The sequence below is a fragment of the Dama dama genome, chromosome 5 (genome assembly GCF_033118175.1).
Source record: "Dama dama isolate Ldn47 chromosome 5, ASM3311817v1, whole genome shotgun sequence".
Lineage (NCBI taxonomy): Eukaryota > Metazoa > Chordata > Mammalia > Artiodactyla > Cervidae > Dama > Dama dama.
The window spans coordinates 9,911,745-9,931,702 of NC_083685.1; the positions used below are offsets into that span (position 1 = coordinate 9,911,745).

The 19,958-nt window shown below is 55.0% G+C and overlaps 1 protein-coding gene across 1 annotated transcript; it reads right to left on the reverse strand.

The window, feature by feature from the left end:
- Positions 1–109: 109 nt before the first annotated feature.
- Positions 110–19,726, reverse strand: HNF1A (HNF1 homeobox A). Its single transcript, XM_061141739.1, has 10 exons — positions 15,914–19,726; positions 8,071–8,270; positions 6,218–6,404; positions 5,180–5,421; positions 4,163–4,314; positions 3,849–4,050; positions 2,987–3,178; positions 1,816–1,937; positions 1,588–1,732; positions 110–248 (listed from the first exon to the last, which is right to left on the reverse strand). The coding sequence occupies exons 1-10, from the start codon at positions 16,243–16,245 to the stop codon at positions 121–123; spliced, it is 1,902 nt and encodes a 633-aa protein (XP_060997722.1). The 5' UTR covers positions 16,246–19,726; the 3' UTR covers positions 110–120.
- Positions 19,727–19,958: the final 232 nt, after the last annotated feature.

Consider the following 19,958-nt stretch of genomic DNA (forward strand, 5'->3'; position numbering starts at 1 on the left):
GCAGCACAGTTTTCCAGGGATGAGCAGGTGGCCAGTGAGCAGTAAAGGTTTGCAGCTTCAGATGTCCTGGTCACCCCTCCAGCAGACTGTGGAGGCTCCAGGGCCCCTGGGAGGCCATGGTTACTGGGAAGAAGAGGCCATCTGCGTGGAGATGAAGGTCTCGATGACACCGTGGTTGGACGGCAGCAGGTGGCCATGGCCATTGGTGGAGTCGGAGCTCTGGTACAACACCAGGCTGCTGGAGGACACTGCGGAGGCAGAGGAGGTGGCTGGTGCCCGCCACGCCCGGCCCGGCCCCACACCCCACCACCACCGTCCCTGAGGGTGTTTGGGGTGGGAAGGGGGCACCCCCACCACCTCCTGAGTTTCAGCAGGTATTAGAACCCCAAAGTCACACCTCAGCTCTCAGGCCTTATTAACCCAGCCCGGCTCCAGGGCCCCCAGGATGTGGCCCCCACAGCCCAGCCCAGTTTGGCGAGTATGTCAGAGGAGCCCTGGTGAACCGGTGTCGTGGTTCGTTTCATGCGTCAGCTTTGCTTTTTAGTACCCAGTCATGATCCAAAGCCCAGTCCAGACATCGCCGTGTATTTTGCAGATGTGGTTAACACTTGCACCAGTTGATGTTAAGTAGAGGAGATGTCCCTTGACAGTGTGGGTGGGCCTCATCCAATCAGTGGAAGCCTTTAGCGCAAAAACTGAGGCTTCCCAGAGAAGGAGACTGCAGTGGGGCTTCCTGCCCTGCAGTGTTCAGACTTGCAGAGCCCACGGTTGTATGAACCAATTTCTTAAACATGTGTGTGTGTATCCCTATGGGTTCTGTGTCTCAGGAGAACCCTGATGGATTCACACGGTTACTGAATGGACATGGTTGGACCCGGGTCTGGGTCCTGGCCCCACCACCTTCAAGCCCCTCTCCTCCTCGAGTGCTTTCTCATCTGGAAAACAGGGATGCTGCCACCCACCTCATGGGTCGAGCACAGAGCCTGGACCACGGAGCCCTCAGGGACCGTCCCTGCAGCCTCCAGGACTGGATGGAGGACCCCAGGACTCACACTTAGCAAGTGGCCACCCCGGGTCTCAGAGCCCAGCAGCCTGACTCCACAGTGCCTGCTCATCACCGTGGCGTTGCGGGCTGCAGACTCAGGTTCTCGGGGGATGGAAATGCAGGGTTCGGGTGGGACGTGGCAGGCTCTGTGGTTGCTACGGGGGAACATGAGTCCTTCTGACTTCCCAGGAGAAGCCAGAAATGTGTGAAAGCTCTTAATTTTTAAACTGTTGGCAACAGATTCAAAAAATGCTAAACGCTGAGCCAGAGCAGCACGTCCACGAGTCACTTCTGGCGCCCCCAGCAAGCCTTTCCCACGCCTCCTGATTCCACCCTACTTCGGGTTAGCTTCTTCCTCAACCAAGTTAACATGTTCCAGTGAGACAGGCCTGCTTCCTGTGGTTTCACACCCCTCTCGTCTCACTTTAGGGGAGCACCGGTGCCCCCTCACATGTCCACCCCTCCCCCCCACCTGCCGCGTCCACCTCCCTCCTCAGCTGTGGGGACAGCAAGAAGGGGTGGTGCGGGGCAAGGGGGCTCACCAGTGGGGCTGGCACTGAGCCGATGGGTGGGCTGCAGCTGCTGGATGCCAGCAGGGTCCTGGCCAGGAATGTGGATGGTGGTGGCCTGAGACACCGGCGTGTGAAGCCCGGACTCGCTGGAGGCCTCAGCATCTGAGGTGAAGACCTGGCGGAAGAGCAGCTCCTGAGCCCCCCGAGATGTGCACTGGGGCAGGGCCCATGGACGGGTGGGGCCGGCCCGGGCCTTACCTGCTTGGTGGGCGTGAGGCTGGCCAGGGCGCTCAAGTTGGTGGTGTCGGTGATGAGCATGGTCTGCGGAAGCAGGCCCGCGTGGGTGTACTGGGCCACCTCGGGCTTGTGACTGTAGAGGGCTGGCCAGGAGGGAGGAGAGAGGAGGGCACAGACATGGCACCTGGGTCCAGCTGGGCTCCTCCCACGAGGGGCCTCAAGGCAGGGGCTTGGGCCTGGTGAGCCCCCCAGTGGGGCAGTGGCCCGCGACTCAGGGCTGATTTCTAAAAATGGGGGGCTCCAGATAGAAGAGATGGGCGCTGTCCCCAACCGCAGGGGCCAGCTCTGCCTGTCTTGTGGGGAGGAGCCTGGGGGAGGTGGGGAGCCCAAGCCCACCCCCACGGTCACCTGGAGAGTGCAGGTGTGGAAGGGACCCAGAGATGCAGGTGCTGACGGGGTGCTCGGTACCAGTCCCAGAAGGAAGGGTCAGCGCCCGGGTGAGGGGGCCGCATCTTATCCCCCACCTCCAGGACGCCCTCTACAGTGTAACCCAGCATTTCCTCTGCAGTCCCAGCCCCCGCAAAACACACAGACACCAGCAGAAAAGTGACACAAATCACCTATGCTCACATGGACTCAGATAAAAACACAGCCACCCACATACACACATAAATGGTGCCCTCCACCACACGCACACAGAGGTTCAGGTCCACAAATCCCTCATCCAAGAGTCCAAGTTCCAGAAAAGTCTGAAAACCAACAGGTGTTCCTCAGGTTGGTACTAGAGCTCATCTGGTGGCGAAGTCGGTCCTGAGCCTATTAACCCTGCTTCGTGGAATTCTCCCTTTGGCTGCAGAAACCGTGGTGTTTGATGAAGGGGTGTTGGACCAAGCCTTGCTGGGAGTGTTGTATGTCATCATGGTGTATGTAGCATATCACCTTTCTAAAAGCTGAAAGGTACCCATGGCCCCAAGGGCACACGTGGGTGTGTACACATGACCACATGGATTCACACCCTGAAATGTATTCAGCCCACGGACATGCATCTGAGATCCCCCGCAGTCCCCGTCACAGAAGCACTCACACTTCTGTGAGTATCAGACACACACACAGACCACAGCACCTGCCACGCCGCCCCTTCCCCTGGGTTCCCACCACCCCACCCCCCAGCAGGGGGCCAAGGGGTGCTCACCGTGGGGGCTCTGCAGCTGGGCCATGGTGGCCATGAAGGGGCTCTGGGCCACGTGGCTTTGCACAGAGGGCATGAGCGGCTGCTGGTAGGAAGGGTGCAGCGGCTGCGAGAACTGGACGGGCTGCAGGGTGGTCAGGCTGCTGCCCATGCTGTTGATGACCGGCACGCTCTGTGCCTGCGTGGAGGTCAGGCCTGGAGCGGTGGGAGGGGCAGGGGTCGGCCAGGCCTCCGGCCACCTCCTCGGCGTCCCCAGGCCCAGCCCAGACCCCCAGGGGCACCTTCCCTCCCTCCTAGATCCCGTGGGTTGGAGGAGGGGACGAGGTAATCCAGAAAAAACCTTGCACTGCGTTAAGGTTCTGGCAAGTGACTCCCCCTCTCTGAGCTGCTAGCTCACTATAAGGGCAGGGAGTGTGTCAAAGAGGGTTCCCTGGTGCCCTGGGGTTCCACGGCAGTGCAAAGGCCCTGGGGCCTAACTCTCGGTACCCCTTCCCCCGCAACTCCCTATCTGTCATATATTGAGCTTCTGCATAATAGTTCTGTGAATAAAGTCTTTCTGAACTTTAAAAAAAAAAACTAAAACCTAGAAAATGTCAGTCCCCCTTACGCTGCCCTGTTTTCCAGTAGCTGTTTCACCATCTCAGGTACTGTGTAACTTATGTTTTACGTTTATCGTCTGCCTCCCCCACTTGGGTGACTGAGTTCGGGGGCTCTTTGGTTCACTTGTGTATCACTGGTGGAGCATGGGGCAGGCACTCAATAAATCTATGAATGAATGAGTCCCAGTGGCTCTCCCCATTCCTGGATTCAGCAGGAACCCCCGTGAGCCCCTCACCTAGACAGACCTCCAGCCCCACCAGCTTACCAATGACCAGGGTGGAGGCTCCCGTGTTGGTGAACGTGGGGCCCAGGGAGGTAGGCTCTCCAGGCCCAATGGCCATGACCCCGGGAAGCGAGGCCATGATGAGATTCTGAGGCTGCTGGCTGAGGCCTGGGGATGTCTGCTCCAAGCTGTGCAGTGCTGTCAGGGTGCTGACCGGGGGCAGGGGGCCCCCAGTGGCTGAGACCTTGGAGGGGAAGCCAGACTGAGTCAGGGCGGGGCCCCACCCTGCCTCCCTGGGGACTGCCCCAGAATCTCCCAGCCAAAGGGAGATGGGGGGAGGGCGGGGGGACACTCACCAGCTTGGCCTCTGTGCTCAGCAGACTGTGACTGGGCTCCAGGCCGGTGGGAGACACTTGATGCAGGGGTGCAGACACCGTCACCAAGGGACCGCCGCTGCTGGAGGGCACTTCTGCCCCCTCACTGGTGGCAGGCTGTCCATAGCGCACGCCTGGAATGGGAGCAGTGTCCAGCTTCAGCACCCCACTTCCCTGCCCGTGTCCACAGCCCCCAACACCCCAAACTGTATTGGCTTGCTCGGGCCACTCACACCATCTTTCTCTATGCAGCCAGCAGATTCTGCTGGAGTATCCACTTCCTGCCAGCCCCTGTGCTGGCTGCTTGTTCAACCCCTTGAACACAAGCTTTGTGTTTTATTAGCTCTGTGGCCCCCACTACCCAGGGCTGCACTGGACATGCAGTTGGTGCTCAATGAAAGACAACAGAGCCAAAATGAACTGAGGCTAATGAAATTAAACTTAGGCAAACTTGAATAGAATGAATCGGAATTAGTTGAATGAAACTGATCAAGCTGAATCACACCCAAAATGAGCTGAGATTGATTGAGTCAAACGGGATCAAATCGCATTGGACTGAAATTGAACTGAGCGATACGAGATTAACTGAATTTCATTGAAATACATTTAGTTAAACTGATCAGTTGGGAATGGGACTGGACCAAACTGTATGAAATTTAAATGAAACTCAGATTATAGTGAGTTGAACTGGATTGAGTTGAATTGAACTGAGCTGAAAGGAATTGAGTTGGCTTGATCAGGAATGAATTGCAGTAACCAAAATCCAGTGGGGTTGGAGTGAATGCAGTGGCCCAAAGAGAGGGCAGTGGGTGGAGCTGAGTGGTCAGAGGAGTGGAGAGGGGTGGGGTGGATAGGGCAGTGTGAATAGAGTTGGAGCCGTAATAATATACTAAGTGGTTTGCGGGGCTGCTGCCCCTGGGGCGGTGCTCCCCAGCTCTTCCACTTACCCCCATACTCGCTTTGCCCACTACCCAGTCCCCCTGCCCACATGGCACTCACCGTGGACCTTACTGGGGGAGAGGGCGGGCGGGGGCAGGCCAGGGGAGCTGTGGGCAGGCAGCACGGGGCTGGGACCTGGCCCCGGTGGCGGCCCGCTGTACGTATCCATGGCCAGCTTGTGCCTAAAGGCTTCCTCCTTGCGGCGATTGGCAAACCAGTTGTAGACACGCACCTCTGTGACGAGGTTGGAGCCCAGCCCCTGGGCCTGCGATGGCGACACCCCTCTCTGGATGCACTCCGCCCTGCAGAGATGGGCACGGTGAGCCTCCTGGGGCTGGGGGAGGGCTCTGAGAACCAGGGCTCTTCCTGAGCGTCTGCTGCAGCTGACAGACCTGGCTTCTGAGCCCAATCTGCTCTGCGATCCTGAGCAAACGGCTTAGCCTCTCTTAAGTCTCTTCATATAGAGTGAGCACAGTAAGTGGAGGGTGAGTGAGACGAGCAGCCCCACTCAGGAGCGCTTGGGTAGGCGGGGCAGCAGTTTCTAACCATTTTGGCACCAGGGACCGGTTTCGTGGAAGACAATTTTTCCATGGGCTGGGGAGCGGGGAATGGTTTTGGGGTGATTTAAATGCATTTATTGTGCACTCTGTTTCTGCTGGGGCTTCCCTCTGCCTGCAATGCAGGAGACCCAGGTTCGATCCCTAGGTCAGGAAGATCCCCTATAGAAGGGAATGGCTACCATTCCAGTGATCTTGCCTGGAGAATTCCATGGACAGAGGAGCCTGGCAGGCTACAGTCCATGGGGTCACAAAAGTCGGACACGACTGAGTGACTAACACTTGTTTCTATTATTATTACATCAGCTCCACATCACGTCATCAGGCATTAGATTTGGAGGTTGGGGACCCCTGGGTGGAGGGTGGGTGCCAGAAATAGAGCTAGGTTTCAGGCCCTGAGCAGGAGCTGAGAACTCCTGAGCCAACAGCAGGAGCTCTCAAAACCAGAGGAGACTCCCTCAGGATCCAGAGCCCTCCTTACCTTCCCCAGCCTCTCCCCAGCCCAGACCCAACCAGCCCTGCTGACTGCCAACCATTCTACCTGTTGCACTCCTCCACCAGCGCCTCCCGCTCCTCCTTGCTTGGGTTCTTCTGCCTCTCGTAGGCCTGGAACAGGATCTGCTGGGATGCTGGGCCCCATTTGAAACGGTTTCTGCGCCCTTTCTTAGTTGGTAGCTCATCTCCCGCAGGCTCTTCAATCAGCCCACCCTGGCCAGCATGGGTGAACTCTGTGGGCATAGAGAGCCATGAGCAGGACACTGGCCAGTCCTACCTTCCCGAATCAGCATGAGCATGCCTCTGCTTGTTTCTCCTTTCTAAGGTGCTGAGCCAGAGGAGCTTACAGCTCAAACCCCGAAATCGCCTAATCCAGTGATGACAAACACACAGCCCACATGTCACTCCTTACCTCACCTGTGTCCAAGGCAGACATCACTAATCAACCCCTGCACACTTTTCTACTGGGCCAAGATATAATCTCACAGTCCTCAATACAAGGCTCCAGGTAAGCATCACCTTTTATTCACATTTGACACATATGCCATCCCATTTTACAGACGATGTAACTGAGGGTCAGGGAGGTTAAATATTTTTCCAGGGCCACACAGTAGAGCAGAAACCTGAACTTGTATCTCCTGAGTAGATTCAAGAGTTATTTTCAACATTCTAGACTTGAAAATCAAGCTTAAAGTATAAGTATTAGCCAGAAGAGAAGAGACCCAGCCACTTTCTCAGCTGATTCTTTGGTAGGAGGCCAGTTAATGGCACCTCCAAATAACAGAATAGCTAGCTGCCCTTCAAACAGCAGGGGAAATATATACATATATATAGTATATGGCTCATGTATGCACCGGGGTCATCTTTGGTGGCTCAATGTTCACCATATTCTTGCCTGGGAAGCCCAATGGACAGAGAAGCCTGGAGGGCTACAGTCCATGGGGTCGCAAAAGTCGGACACGACTAAGTGACTAAACAGCATTAGTATATGCATATAATACCTCTGGAAGGATCTGTATGAGACTAGGAATGCCCGTGGCTGCTTTAGGAGAAGACACTTAATTTTTATTGTAAAATCTTTCTTCTGTTTCTTTAAAATTAAGTATGAGTATTGCCTTAAAAAGAAAAAACTGGATAGTTATAAAAGAAACATCAAAAAACATCTTTTTTACACTTAGGCTCAAAAGTGTGGAAGTGCACCAGGGATTCTGTGGGGTATGAAGTTCAGGTGGTAAAACCCACCATGCGCTGAATGAGAACGCTCCTAGCTGTCCCCAGGTTTGCAGCAGAGGGTTCCCTGAGCGTGCACCTCGCCTCTGAGCCTTCACCACTGCTGTTCCTTCTGCCTGGAACACCCTTCCCTGCATCTTCAGGGGTCGAAATTCAACTGACACTTCAAGACTGAGTCGAGAGGTCATGCTCCTCGTGTGACCCCTCCTGATGCCCCGCCTCCCTGAGGAAGAAGGGCTGCTCCTCTGCAAGCTTAACACTTGGAAACGTTCCCTGTGGTGTTCTCTGCTGGGCCTGGCACATGATGCATGTTCCAGAAATGCTGGCTGTCGTTGGCGTTACCACATTTTAATTCTTGTCTCACCGAATCATGCGGATTTGTCCTCCGGCTTCCCCTCCGCACGGGACGCTCTTAGAAGGCAGGGACCCCATTCATCCATCTCTCGATGCCCAGGATCAACCCTCTTCCCCTCCCCCAGAGTGCTTCCAGCAGAACAGGTGATACACGCTGGTTGAATCCCACCCCCACCCACCCCACCTTCTCCTCGACTTTGTCCCTCTGCCTATCCGAGGAGTGGGGAGGGGGCGAGACTTCCAGCCCCCGCCCTCAAGCTGCAGGGAGTCCCAGGCCCTGCCGGGAAGATGGGGCTGCTGCCGGTCATTACTTACGCTGGGCCACCTCTCGCTGCTTGCGGACGTACCAGGTGTAGAGGGCGGCTCGCTTCTGCGTCTTCATGGGCGTGCCCTTGTTGAGGTGCTGGGACAGGTGTGACTGGTTGAGGCCGGTGGTGTCAACCACCTCCCGCTGCGGGATGTTGTGCTGCTGCAGGTAGGACTTGACCATCTTGGCCACGCGCCACGGGTCCTCCCTGGGGGAAGGATGGTCTGCTGAGCCAGGGGTGGGTGCTGGGAGCCCTGTCCACCCGGGAGGCGGGGATGGCGGATGGAGGCCGGTGTGGAGCCCAGGGGCCTGTGGCCCGACTCAGGGACGGGGAGGTATGGGTGCTCATGTCAGGACACAAGGGCATGGGGCAGAGACTCGCAGACACATACACGTGGCAGACGTGTAGACACAGGCCCCAACCAGCCCTGCACACACACAGGGACAGATAAAGGTTTAGAAACACACAGGGACACACGGACACACATGTGGACTTAAACAACCTCCCCCTGGAAGCTACACAGGTCCATGGGGAGGATCCTAACCTTTGTGCCTCCGTTAAAGACCCCTCCTCATTCTACCTAGAAATGTTATTTGTGACTGTGTCTTATCCACTGAGAGACTGTAAACACCTGGAGGGCAGGAACTGTTCTTAGCACCCAACATAGGCCTGACATAGACTATGCCCTTGGTGACTGCATGAATGAATGAGTGTATGTGTATATGGAGGGATGTATGGATGGATGCATGGACAGGTAATGGGATGGCCAATGGATTGATGGTGGGTGGTGGGTGAGAGGATGGATGGATGGATAAATGGGATGGTTGATGAGTAAATGGTAGATAAATGGACAGATAGGTGGGTATATGGATGGACAGATGGTAGGATAGATAGGTGGATGAGTGGATAAAAGCATGGATGGATGGATGGATGGATGGATAGGTAATGGGAAGATCAATGGATTGATGATGGTGGATGGCAAGTGAGAGGATGGCTGATGGATGAAGCAATGTGATGGTTAATGGGTAGATGGTAGATGGGTGGATGAATAGATGGTAAGTTAGATAGATGGATGAGCAGTTGAAAGTGTGGATGGATAGGTGGGTGGGTGGGTGGATGTACAGATGAGAGTGATCTACTGGAAAAACTTGAATCTGCCAAGAAGGCAAGAAACATGATTCTCCCACTTGACAGCCAGGGTCACTGAGGCTCAAAGCACTGCGTCACATGTATCTCTTGCCCAAGGTCATGGGGTCAGCCCAGCAGAGTCCCACCCCAGCTCAAGGGATTTAGTTCTAAGTCAACTTATCTGGCAAAAATTACATAGTGTCAAAATGCCTTCTGAAAATCTGCACTAAACCCTAGACTGTGGCGTGGCCAGTCTCCGCACAGCCCTGAGACGGATGGCGAGTTTTTCAACAGAGTCGCAGGGTTATGGGCTGGCATCCCAAGAACTTCTTGTAAGAAAAAATGTACATAGTTCTGTCACTGGAGGGATTCAAGGGACCTGAGGCCACTGTGGCTCAGCCTCCTGTCCTCTGCTCACCGTGAGGAACAGAAAGGGTCAGGCTGCCTGTACGATATAAATTCTTCTCTCTCCCTCTCCTGCTCTGTCTCAGCCTTCCTCTCTTCCCTTCCTCCTCTCTTGAGTTTCTGTTACATCAGGTGTCAGATACAACCGTGCTGAGAGAGGCAGAACTGGGACGTGCAATCCCAAGCCTGTGTTCCCACTGCCTGGTCGCAGCGGTTTGCTTTTAGAAATCAGAGGCTTCCAGTACTGGCACGTGTGATGAACGGCGTGTGCGGGAGGTGACATGTTGCCAAAGATTGGAAACAACCTAATAAATGTCCAGCAAAAGGACACTGATCAACCCCATCGTGGTGCCTCCCTCCAGTGCAGCCATAGAAACCCACTGAGAAAGCGCTGCGTAAGCCCAGCTGGGACAATTTGTCTGGTACATCTGCTGTGTGGGGCCTTCCCTGATGGTCCAGTGGTAAAGGATCCACCTGCCAATACAGGAGACACAGGTTCGATCCCTGGTCCTGGAAGGTCCCACATGCCTCAGGGCAATCGAGCCCATCCGCCACAACTACTGAGCCTGTGCTCCAGAGCCCCGGAGCCACAACTCCCGAGCCCCGGTGCCCCAGCTACTGAAGCCCACGTGCCCTGGAGCCCGTGCTCCCCAACAAGAGCAGCCACCACTATAAGCCCACACACTGCAACTAGAGAGGAGCCCCCACTCGTTGCAACTAGAGAAAAGTCCACACAGCCACAAAGACCCAGCACAGTCAAAAAATAAACAAAACTATATATTAAAAAAAATAAATGAAGATAAAGTTTAAAGTGGGACAGGGACTTCCCTGGTGGTCCAGTGGTTAAGATACTGCTCCCTAGGCAGGGGGCCCAGGTCAGGGAACTAGATCCTATGTGCCTCTGCTAAGAGCCCGCATGAGGCAACAAAGCTCTTGCATGCCGCAGGTAAGACCCAATACAGGCAAATTAAAAAAAAATTTTTTAAGTGGGATAAAAGAAGATTTCTACATATTTGCTTGTGTTCACGTAAAATACCGGAAGGATACAGAATGAACTGGAGACACTGCTTGGATGCTAGGGACAGGGCGGGGCGGGGGGGGCTTTTCTCTGTTACTCCTCCGTGCTTTGTAAATTATATGATACAGGATCATGTATCATAGATAGCAATATCATATATTGATAATATACTACATAGATCATGTTTAAAACTGAATTGTGAAAAAAAAAAAAATCTAAAAGCAAATTAACCCCGCCCCCAGCACTCTAAAGCCCGCCCCGCACTACCTTCTCCCCTGGCCCTTCTCTTTCCTCCAAGAACCAGTCTCACCTGCCCCCCTGACGGTGACTTTCTGAGACACAAGGGCACAGAGACTTTCATCCTCATTGGCCCTCTGACTTCCTCCTTTTTTATCAGCAGTTGCATACAGGAAGGGAAGATAGGGACAGACGCAGTTAAAACAATCAGCAGTCAGTTCAGCAAAGTCCCCTTCGTGTAAACACGGTAGCCGGGAGAATGCACATTTTTGAGTATTCACAAGGAGCCGGGCACTGTGCTAAGGGCTGGTCATTTAAATCTTAACCCTAGGAGGTAGGTGCTACTTGTCCGCTCATTTCACAGTTGAGAAAACTGAGGCTCAGAGAGGTGCATACTTGTCCAAGGGGACCTCACTGGGACTCAGGACTATTTGGCTTTGCCTGAACCCCTGACATCTGCCTGAGCCCTGTCTCCCTGCTTTCAGGGGCCCTTAGAAGCCTCTCCTCCCCACCACCCACCCCCCTCCACCAGCTCCCTAGATGCCAGTCAGTCCTGGGAGGGAAGGGCAGGACAAAGTCCAGCCTTGCGCTCCACGGCAAACATGTTTATCTGATTCCAGGGCTGGGCTGCCCATGGCCTCCCTCCTCCCCCAACTGCAGTCATCCCCCTCCTGAGAGAGAGGTCCTCCCCCCCTCCCTCCCTGTCTTCCTTCAGCAGCGCCTCTTTGGGCTCAAACTAAAGATCTGCTGTCTCTTCCTGTCCATCTGACCCTATGTATCTCTGTCTGCCTGTCATTGTTTCACACACTTTCTCTTTCTCTCTGTTTTCTGCTTTCTCTACCTCCACGAAACACACACACACACAGTCTCCAAGAACATGGCTCTTTTCATGACATTTTCCCCAAGGCAGAATTAGGAGGCCAGGTTTCCAGGCATCGCCTGCTTTCACTCTGATGGGTTTGAGTCCGGTTCGAATCCCACCACTGTGATCTCACACCCGTCGTGCACACGCCTCTCATCTGCCCTGTAACAGGATGACAGATCACTCCTGCCTCCCAGTTGTTGGGAGAACTGGCTGAGTTTCTAGGAGGGGTGAAACTCATCCCTAGAGTTTGATGATGAGGTCAGGGTCAGGCACACAGTAAGTGCTCAGTAAGTGGAATGGTATTGTTACCACCACCACCTCCATCATCACCATCCACAACCTAGCCCTGGGGCCTCCCAGCCCCACGGCAGACGGAAGAGGACTCAGGTGGAGATCTGCCTGTATCTCCCTCCTCACCTGCTGCCGGTTCTGGAGTCCCTCAGAGGTTTGAGACTTTGGGCCTCTTGCTCACGGGCGCATGGGATTTTGGTGGGTCCAAGTTTGCAGAGCTGGGAGACCAGCCTGAAGGGCCATTTATCTGGAGGGGAGCCGAGTTCTCAGCGTGAACCCCAGCTCTACCACTCATCCTCCAGATGGCTCTGGGAAGTTGCTTAGCCTCCATGTGCCTCAGTTTCCTCAACCGTGATAGGGGCCTAATAATATTTCATAGGTTATCAGGAGGAGAAAATGAGTTTTATGCATCTGTAAGCCCTTCATAAGCCCTAGGGGACTTCCCAGGTGGCTCAGTGGTAGGGAACCTGCCTGCCAATGCAGAAGACACAGGTTCGATCCCTGGGTCGGGAAGATCCTCTGGAGGAGGAAATGGCAACTCACTCCAGTATTCTTGCCTGGGAAATCGCATGGACAGAGGAGGCTGGCGGACTACAGCCCATAGGATCTCAGAGTCGGACACGACTTGGTGACTGAGCCTGCACGTACGCATGAGCCATAGAGCACTGCATGGAAATCAGTCAGTGGTTAACAGTGAGACTGACGGGGGAGGGTAAAGAGGGGGATGAACGTGTCAAAGACGGGCATGCGGCCTCAGGGTGCTATGTCAAGTGTGAGGACTTGGGTCCAAGCCCTGGCCTTACTACTTTGTAAGACTACCTCGGGCAGGTCACTTTGCCTCTCTGAGCCATAGTTTGCTCATCTGTAAAATGGGACCACTGATAATAGCAGTCGTTTGTTGCACTTACATGCTGTTTAACCCTGTGGGTAAGCGTTATGATCAGCTCTGCCTTGCAGAGAACACTGTGGCTCAGAAAACTGAAACGGCCTGCCCCAGCTGAGCTGGGGATCAAGTCCAGGCAGGCTGGCCTCAGTCAGGGGTGTCAGATTGTCCCACCTCAGCCTCTGTCTTCCCGCGTCTCCGGGCCTTGGTACTGCCCGATGGAGAGGACCAGAGACCCTCGAGTTTGAGCTGCTCAGGGATAGGAAGGCCTAGGAGGACGCTCAGGAAGGAGCCCTGGGACAGGCTCCTCCCTTGGCCATAGCAGCAGATGTCCCCAGGGCTCAGAGAAACCTAGTTGTCACTCATTCATTCATGAAGAGTGTCAGCTACTGGGCTGGAGATCAGGGGTCTGAGTGGTGAACACAGCTCTGGAAGGGCTTCAGTAGTCACAGCCCAAGACAGAAAACAGATCAATAAGATGATCATAAGTAACGATACATTTCAGGAGAAAGTCAACAAAAATAGGGGAAGAGAGAGTGATGATGCTGGGACCTACCTTTAGATGGGGTGATCAGGGAGGGCCTCCCCGACGGGGTGATATTGGAGCAAAACGGGGAAAGAATTGGTCATGGGAAGATCTGGGAAGAAGGTTCCAGGGAGAAGCTACAGCACGTGCAAAGGTCCTGAGGTGGGAATCAGTGAAGTCAGTGTAGTGTTAAGTGGAGGACAGTGGTGGCAGAGGGAGAGGTACCTGAGGAAGAGGTCAGGGAACCAGGGTGGGCGGGGAGTGTGAATTTTACTCATTGTCCAGGTCAGGGAGACCAAAGCAGGATGAGAAGAGACATGTCCAAGGTAACACTGGGTCACACCTGGCTTCCTGGGGAAGTCCTACCCCTTCGCCATCCTTTCCAGCCTCAACTTCCCCCACCACCCAGGGCGGTCATGGGGGTCCCCCACCCCTCTGCAGCCTGTGTCCTGAGGCCCAAGGCCCCACTTTCCCCCCTCAGGGCGTTTTCAGATCCCTTTTGTTACCTGAACAATAAGTAACCCAGGTAGTTAGTTATAAACTCCGCAGGAACAAGGAGCTGGTTGATAATTTATAGCAACATCTCAAATTTAAATGGAAAGTAAATAGCATGCTGTTAGCATTAAAGAAAACCCAATCGGGGCGGGAGGCAAGCACTCCAGCTTCCTCGCAGCTTGGGGCACCTCGCTCTCTCCCCAGCCCCTTCTTCCAGCTGCATGTCAGACCCGGGCCCCTCCTGGCTCCTCTGCGCCACTCTGCTTCTCCAGGTCTCTGTCTCCATCTCCCGAGACGCCCCCCCCCCACCCCCCATCTCTTCCTTCTTGTCTCCCCTCTCTCCCTCCGCCTCCAGGTCTCTGCTGTTCCCCAGGGAGCACTTTGACCCCTGCTTCCCGCTCGCGTGCTGTGGATCAAGCCTTCCTGTCCACCCACATCTCACTGAAGGGGCTACTGGTCAAGAGGCCCCACCCAGCCAGGTAAGGCCTTTGCTACCCCACTTGCCCCCTACACCCCCCTGAAAGCCCCCAGGCCCATCTGGGGCCCTGAGCAGTTCTGGCCCAGCCCCACCCTGTCCGGTTGCCCTCTCCCTGGGTCTGGTGATGCCTGACTCTATGCCCCTCCCCTGCAGCCCGGCAGGGCCCTTTGCCCTCCTCCTCCTACCAACTCAGGGGGCCCTGGCTGCTCCCCTGCCCCCTCCCCGGCCCTCAGAAGGCCTGGCAGGCCCTGAGGGCTCCCTGAGGGATGGATCCCGCCCTCCCCCACCCCAGGCTGGGATCCGGACCTTGGACAGAAAAGAGATAGTCTTTGGGAACTCTTCCTCAGCAACCCATCCCCCCACCGCCCAGTCACCCCCAGTCACCCCCAGCTCCGACCCCGGTCCTGGCGATCGAGGGCACCCAAGAGAGGGACGTGGAGCCCCAGCTGGGTGGCCTTAGTCCAGCTCCTTCCCCTCTCTGAGCCCCAGTTTCCTTTCCTCATCCTTATCTGTATGTAGCTTCCTTCAGAGTTTATCTCAACATTGCCCAAAATGATACCTGTGAAACCTTAGCCTGGCACCCCTCCCCGGGCTGTTAGGAGGCAGGTTACAGAGCCTCGGAGGGAAGGCTGTCCCTGCAGCCCCCGGGCTCCCCTTCCCTCACCTCCAACCTCCCCCACCCCCACCTGGGGGGGAAGTCAGAGTTGGCTCAGGCCTCCCCAGGCCACCAGCCCTACAAGTTAATGATCACAGGCCTTATCAGAGCCTTTTGCCATTTATAAATTTATAAAACAAAAGAGAAATAATAAAACTCGTGGGTAATTAGTAACCAGCTCAGCTCTGCTGAGGAGAGGGGAGCAGAGGGCTCAGACCCACCCCGTCCTCCGGGAGATGGGTAAAGCCACCCGGTGAGTGGGGGTACGGAGCGGGGAGGCTTCTAGCTGTACCTGCTGGTGATGGGGGTGCCTGAGGCTGTGCTGGAAAGGGGAGCAGCTCCCCTCCTGAGGCTCCATTTCCAGCAGGTAAGAAAGACCTGGGTTCTCCTGGCTGAAAGCTCGAGTTCTGGGGAGACCAAGGGGACCCCCCCAAAACCCCAGCCAGGGGTGTGCCCTGATGTTTAGCAGGGAAGTTAGGATTGGAGGACTAGAAATGCGCCTGATAGCTAAAAATTCCCACCACCAGCCCTTCCCCGGTTCTCTCCCCGGGTACTCAAATTGTGGATTCTCTGCTTGCTCCCATCTTGGGCTTCCCCTGTGGGGCATGCCCCACTTCCCAAGCTATGGGCTGGAAGCCTTGGCTCATGGGGACGGGACCCTGCAGAGGGCCAGATCGGGCACTGGAGACTCCAACCTCCAAGCCAGAATCCCCCTCCTACCACCTCCAAGCTCTAACGGACCCTGTCCCCGTCGCGACAACCAGGCTATAGCCCATGGGACTCTGGACTGGGAAGGGCTGGGCAGAAGCCGAGGGTGAGTCCCTCTCTCGGGGCTCCTTGGAGGCGGGGGACAAGGGAGGGGTCCTTACTGCAGCAGGGTCTCCACCACGGCCTTCTGGTGGGCCGCCTCCTCTGGGCTGAGGCTCTCCAGCTCCTTGAGGATGGGTGGTGTGAAGTCGTCCCCATCGTCATCCGTCTCGTCCTCCGAGCCCCTGGCCTCCCCCAGCCCATTGGGCAGCTCGGCCAGCTCCCCTCGGCCGCCGCCACTGCCGCAGGACTCCCCCTTGTCCAGGGGGCCATCTCCAGCCAGCAGGTAGGGCCCAGGCTCACCCAGCGCCTGGATCAGCGCCTCTTTGCTCAGGCCTGACTCGAGCAGGGCCGCCAGGAGCTCCGTCTGCAGCTGGCTCAGTTTAGAAACCATGGCTCCACTAGCGCCGGGCCACGCGGCCCGGGGCCACCGAGCCGGCCGCCTCCCCCAACCGCGTGGGCTAGCTCCGTGCTGGCCGGCCCGCAGGCAGGCCCCAGCCAGGCTCCTTGCACCCGCTACCCCCCCAAACCCCACTAGCCAAGCCCTGTGGGCACCCCCAACCCCCAACCCTGGCCCCAGTGGCCAGTGAATCAGGGCCCCTGCCCGCTCTGTTTACATTGGAGCTGGGGAAATTCTCCAAGGTTCATATTTATCCGTGTGCTTAGCGAAGGGACTGAACTTTGGACTTCACCCTGCGCGGTGCAGGCCTCATGGCAGAGCAGAGAGCGGTAGAGCCGCGGCCTTCCACGGGAATGGGCAGAGTGGAGGTGGGGGAGGCGGCGATGGGGGGCCCACACAGCTGGGGCGCAAGGAGCTGGGAACCGGGGAGTCCTCCGGGTGACCAGCATCCGGTCGCACCCCCTCAGGACCTCGTAGTGGGTTAGGCTGGAGCCAGAGAACCAAACAGCAGGTTCCCCTTGGGAACAGAGGCAGCAAGGATTTCCAGGCTGTTGGGCCAACTCTCCTCAAGGGCAGGGGATGGTCACATCCATCTGGGGACGCTCCCCACAGCCAGCCCGGGCACCAGGCCTTCCCAGGAGGAAAAACGCGTTGACTCACGTCTGCTGTGGACCGGGTCTGTAACTCACTTCATTACCTCCGTGAAGCCCCCTAACAGCTGTGAGTGGGCACAGGGATTATGCCCATTTCACAGAGGAGGAAATTGAGGTTCTGTGAGGGTAAGCAACTCACCCAAAGTCACGCAGCTAGCAGGGACAGGACCTGCAGGGGGGAAGCCGGGTGAGGCTACTCAAGTTCTTGACTCAGGCACAAATTTTAAGGGAGTGATGGAAGAACTCAGTAAATCTAGATAAAATAATAGTTTATATAAAGATATTAAAAATTCTAAATTAATGCAAACCTTAAAAGAATTTAAAAGAAATGTCCACACAAAAGCCTGCACATGAATGTTCACAGCAGAATAATTCACCATAGCCAAAAAATAAAAAAACATAAATATCCATCATGGAAAGAATGCATAGAAAAAAAATCTGGTCCATCCATACAATGGCATATTATTTGACCATAAAAAGGAGTGAGGGCTTCTCTGATGGCTCAACATCCATCTGCCACGCAGGAGACACAGGAGACCTGGGTTCGATCCCTGAGTTGGGAAGATCCCCTGGAGAAGGAAATGGCAACCCTCTCCAGTATTCTTGCCTGGAGAATCCCATGGACAGAAGAGCCTGGTGGGCTACAGTCCATGGGGTCGCCAAGAGTTGGACACGACTGAGCATACACAGCAAAAAGGAGTAAAGTCCTGATTCATACTACAATAGGTGTCAATCTGGAAGACATTATGCTAAGTGAAAAGAAGCCAGACACAAAAGGCCATCTATTTGTACGACCCCACGATCCCACGTATAGGAAACATCCAGAATAGGCAAGTCTATATGGTCAGAAAGTGGATTCATGGCCGCCAGGGTTTGGAGGGATGGGGGTGGGGACAGGGAATGGCTACTTGGTGGGAGCAAGGTTTCTTTGGGAACGACGAAAATGTTCTAATATTGATTGAGTGATGTTACACAACTCTGTGACTTTACTAAAAACTGCTGAATTTTGCACTTTAAACAGACAAACTTTATAATATATGAATAAAATATATTTCTTAATTAATGCCAAAAATCTGATGAACAAAAAATACCAAATTTTAAATAGAGGCAGGTTCCAGCCCTTCCTCACTTCCCACTGATCCCTGCGCTGGACAAAAACTCATCCTCACACCCCCTGACCCACCTCTTCCCTTTTCCAGTAAGAGCCTAGACAAAACTTCCTGCTGTCTGTTCCCTGGGGTGGCCGTAAGCCCCCAGAACGAGGGGTGCACACCGTTGCCTGGAGTGGGCAGGGTGGTGCTGAGACTCCCCCAGGCTGGGGCACCTCTCAGGGGTCTGTGGAACCTGGGTCATGCTTGCCAACAGTGGAAGGGAGAAGGTGGCATGTGGCCAGGAGGCTCTCGCGGCAGACCAGGCCAGGCCAGCGGAGGGAAAAGGGTGCTGGCCAAGTCTTCATTTTTGCGCTCACTTGACGCATCCAGCAACCATGAAGTCCATGTGACCACTGAGCACCTGAAATGTAGCTGATGCCTCTGGCCGAAACAACAATATTTTAGGTGAAAGATTTTAATTTGTGTGTGTGTGTGTGTGTATTTAAAAAAAAAATTTTGGCCACACTCCAGTGGCCTATGGGACCCCTAGATCCCCAACCAGGGATTGAACTCATGCCCCCTGCATTGGAAGCAAGGAGCCTTAACCACTGGACTGCTGGGGAAGTCCCAAAAGTTTTTAATCTCAAAACTACATTTTTAAACATTTTACATTAAAAATTAGAAACCTTAATTTCACTCATTTCTTTTTACTGTTATAATGGTACCACTGGAAACGTTTAAATCACATTTATGGCTCACATCCTATCTTTATTGGACTGTACCACTCTGTAATTTACTTACACTGCTGTTGTTGTTCAGTCGTATCCCACTCTTCGCGACCCCATGGACTGCAGCACGCCAGGCTTTCCTGTCCTTCACCATCTCCCAGAGTCTGCTCAAATTCATGTCCATTGAGTCGGGATGATGTTTGTTTTTTACGGTCTGTCTGCCTCTGCTAGGATGTCCGCCTCACTCCTCCCAGGGCTGGGCTTTTGTCTGTCTTGTTCACTCCCAGTGCTTAGACTGTTGCCCCATCCACTTAGTAGGCAATCAATAAATATTCATGGGATGAATACATTTCATTGCACACTAACGACGTATACTTAGCTCTGCACTAAGCTTTAGTAATGTATGAAATGCTCAGAACCACTCTACGAAGCAGGTACTGTTGTTCCCATTCTGCGGAGGAGAAAACAGAGGCTCAGAGGGGTGGAACAGCTTGCTAAGAGTCCCCCTAGAGCCTGGCAGTCTCGATGCACAGGATGGTGCTGGCAATTGCCCCTCGGGAAAGTGGGACCCCCCCCCCACATTTCTTCCAGCGCTTCCCTTTATCTCTAGCATAAGTAGCTTTGGGGTCAGGCAGCTCACCGCTGGGGGCAGAATCCTCAAGTCGAGCCGAAGTTCTGGGAGGACGCTGCGGGCTGTCACCTCGTGGTTCTCCCCCCGGTTACCCGCTCCAGGAAGCTGCTTGCCACCTGCAGCTGCCCCTTGGAGACTCTCACCTAGAAGGTGGAGCCGGATTGGGTGAGACTTGGATGCCCAGCAAGACTTTTTTTTTTGCCACACCAAGAGGCATATTCCTCCACCAGAGATCTTAGTTCCTTCACCAGGGATCGAACCTGCGCCCCCTTCAGAGGAAGCACAGTCTTAGCCACTGGATCACCAGGGAAGTACCATGGCATAACTTTTAAACTTAACTTCTGGGGCCCCGGCAGCCAGGTGCCTGCCTGAGCCAGTGACTCGGGGACGGAAGGTGGATTTAGTTGGGAGGGGGACCAAGGGGAGTGGGGAGATCCTCCAGGGTGTCTAAGGAGAGAGGCCCCCCCGCAGGGCCCAACTTCAGCTCCCACTGCACACAAAGGCTGTTGTCCTGGGCCCCCTGAGTAGAGCTCCTGCTCTTGAATGAGAAGGGTGTCAGATAGCGATGCTTGGCAAACAGAAAGGGGTGGATCCAGGCCCCAAT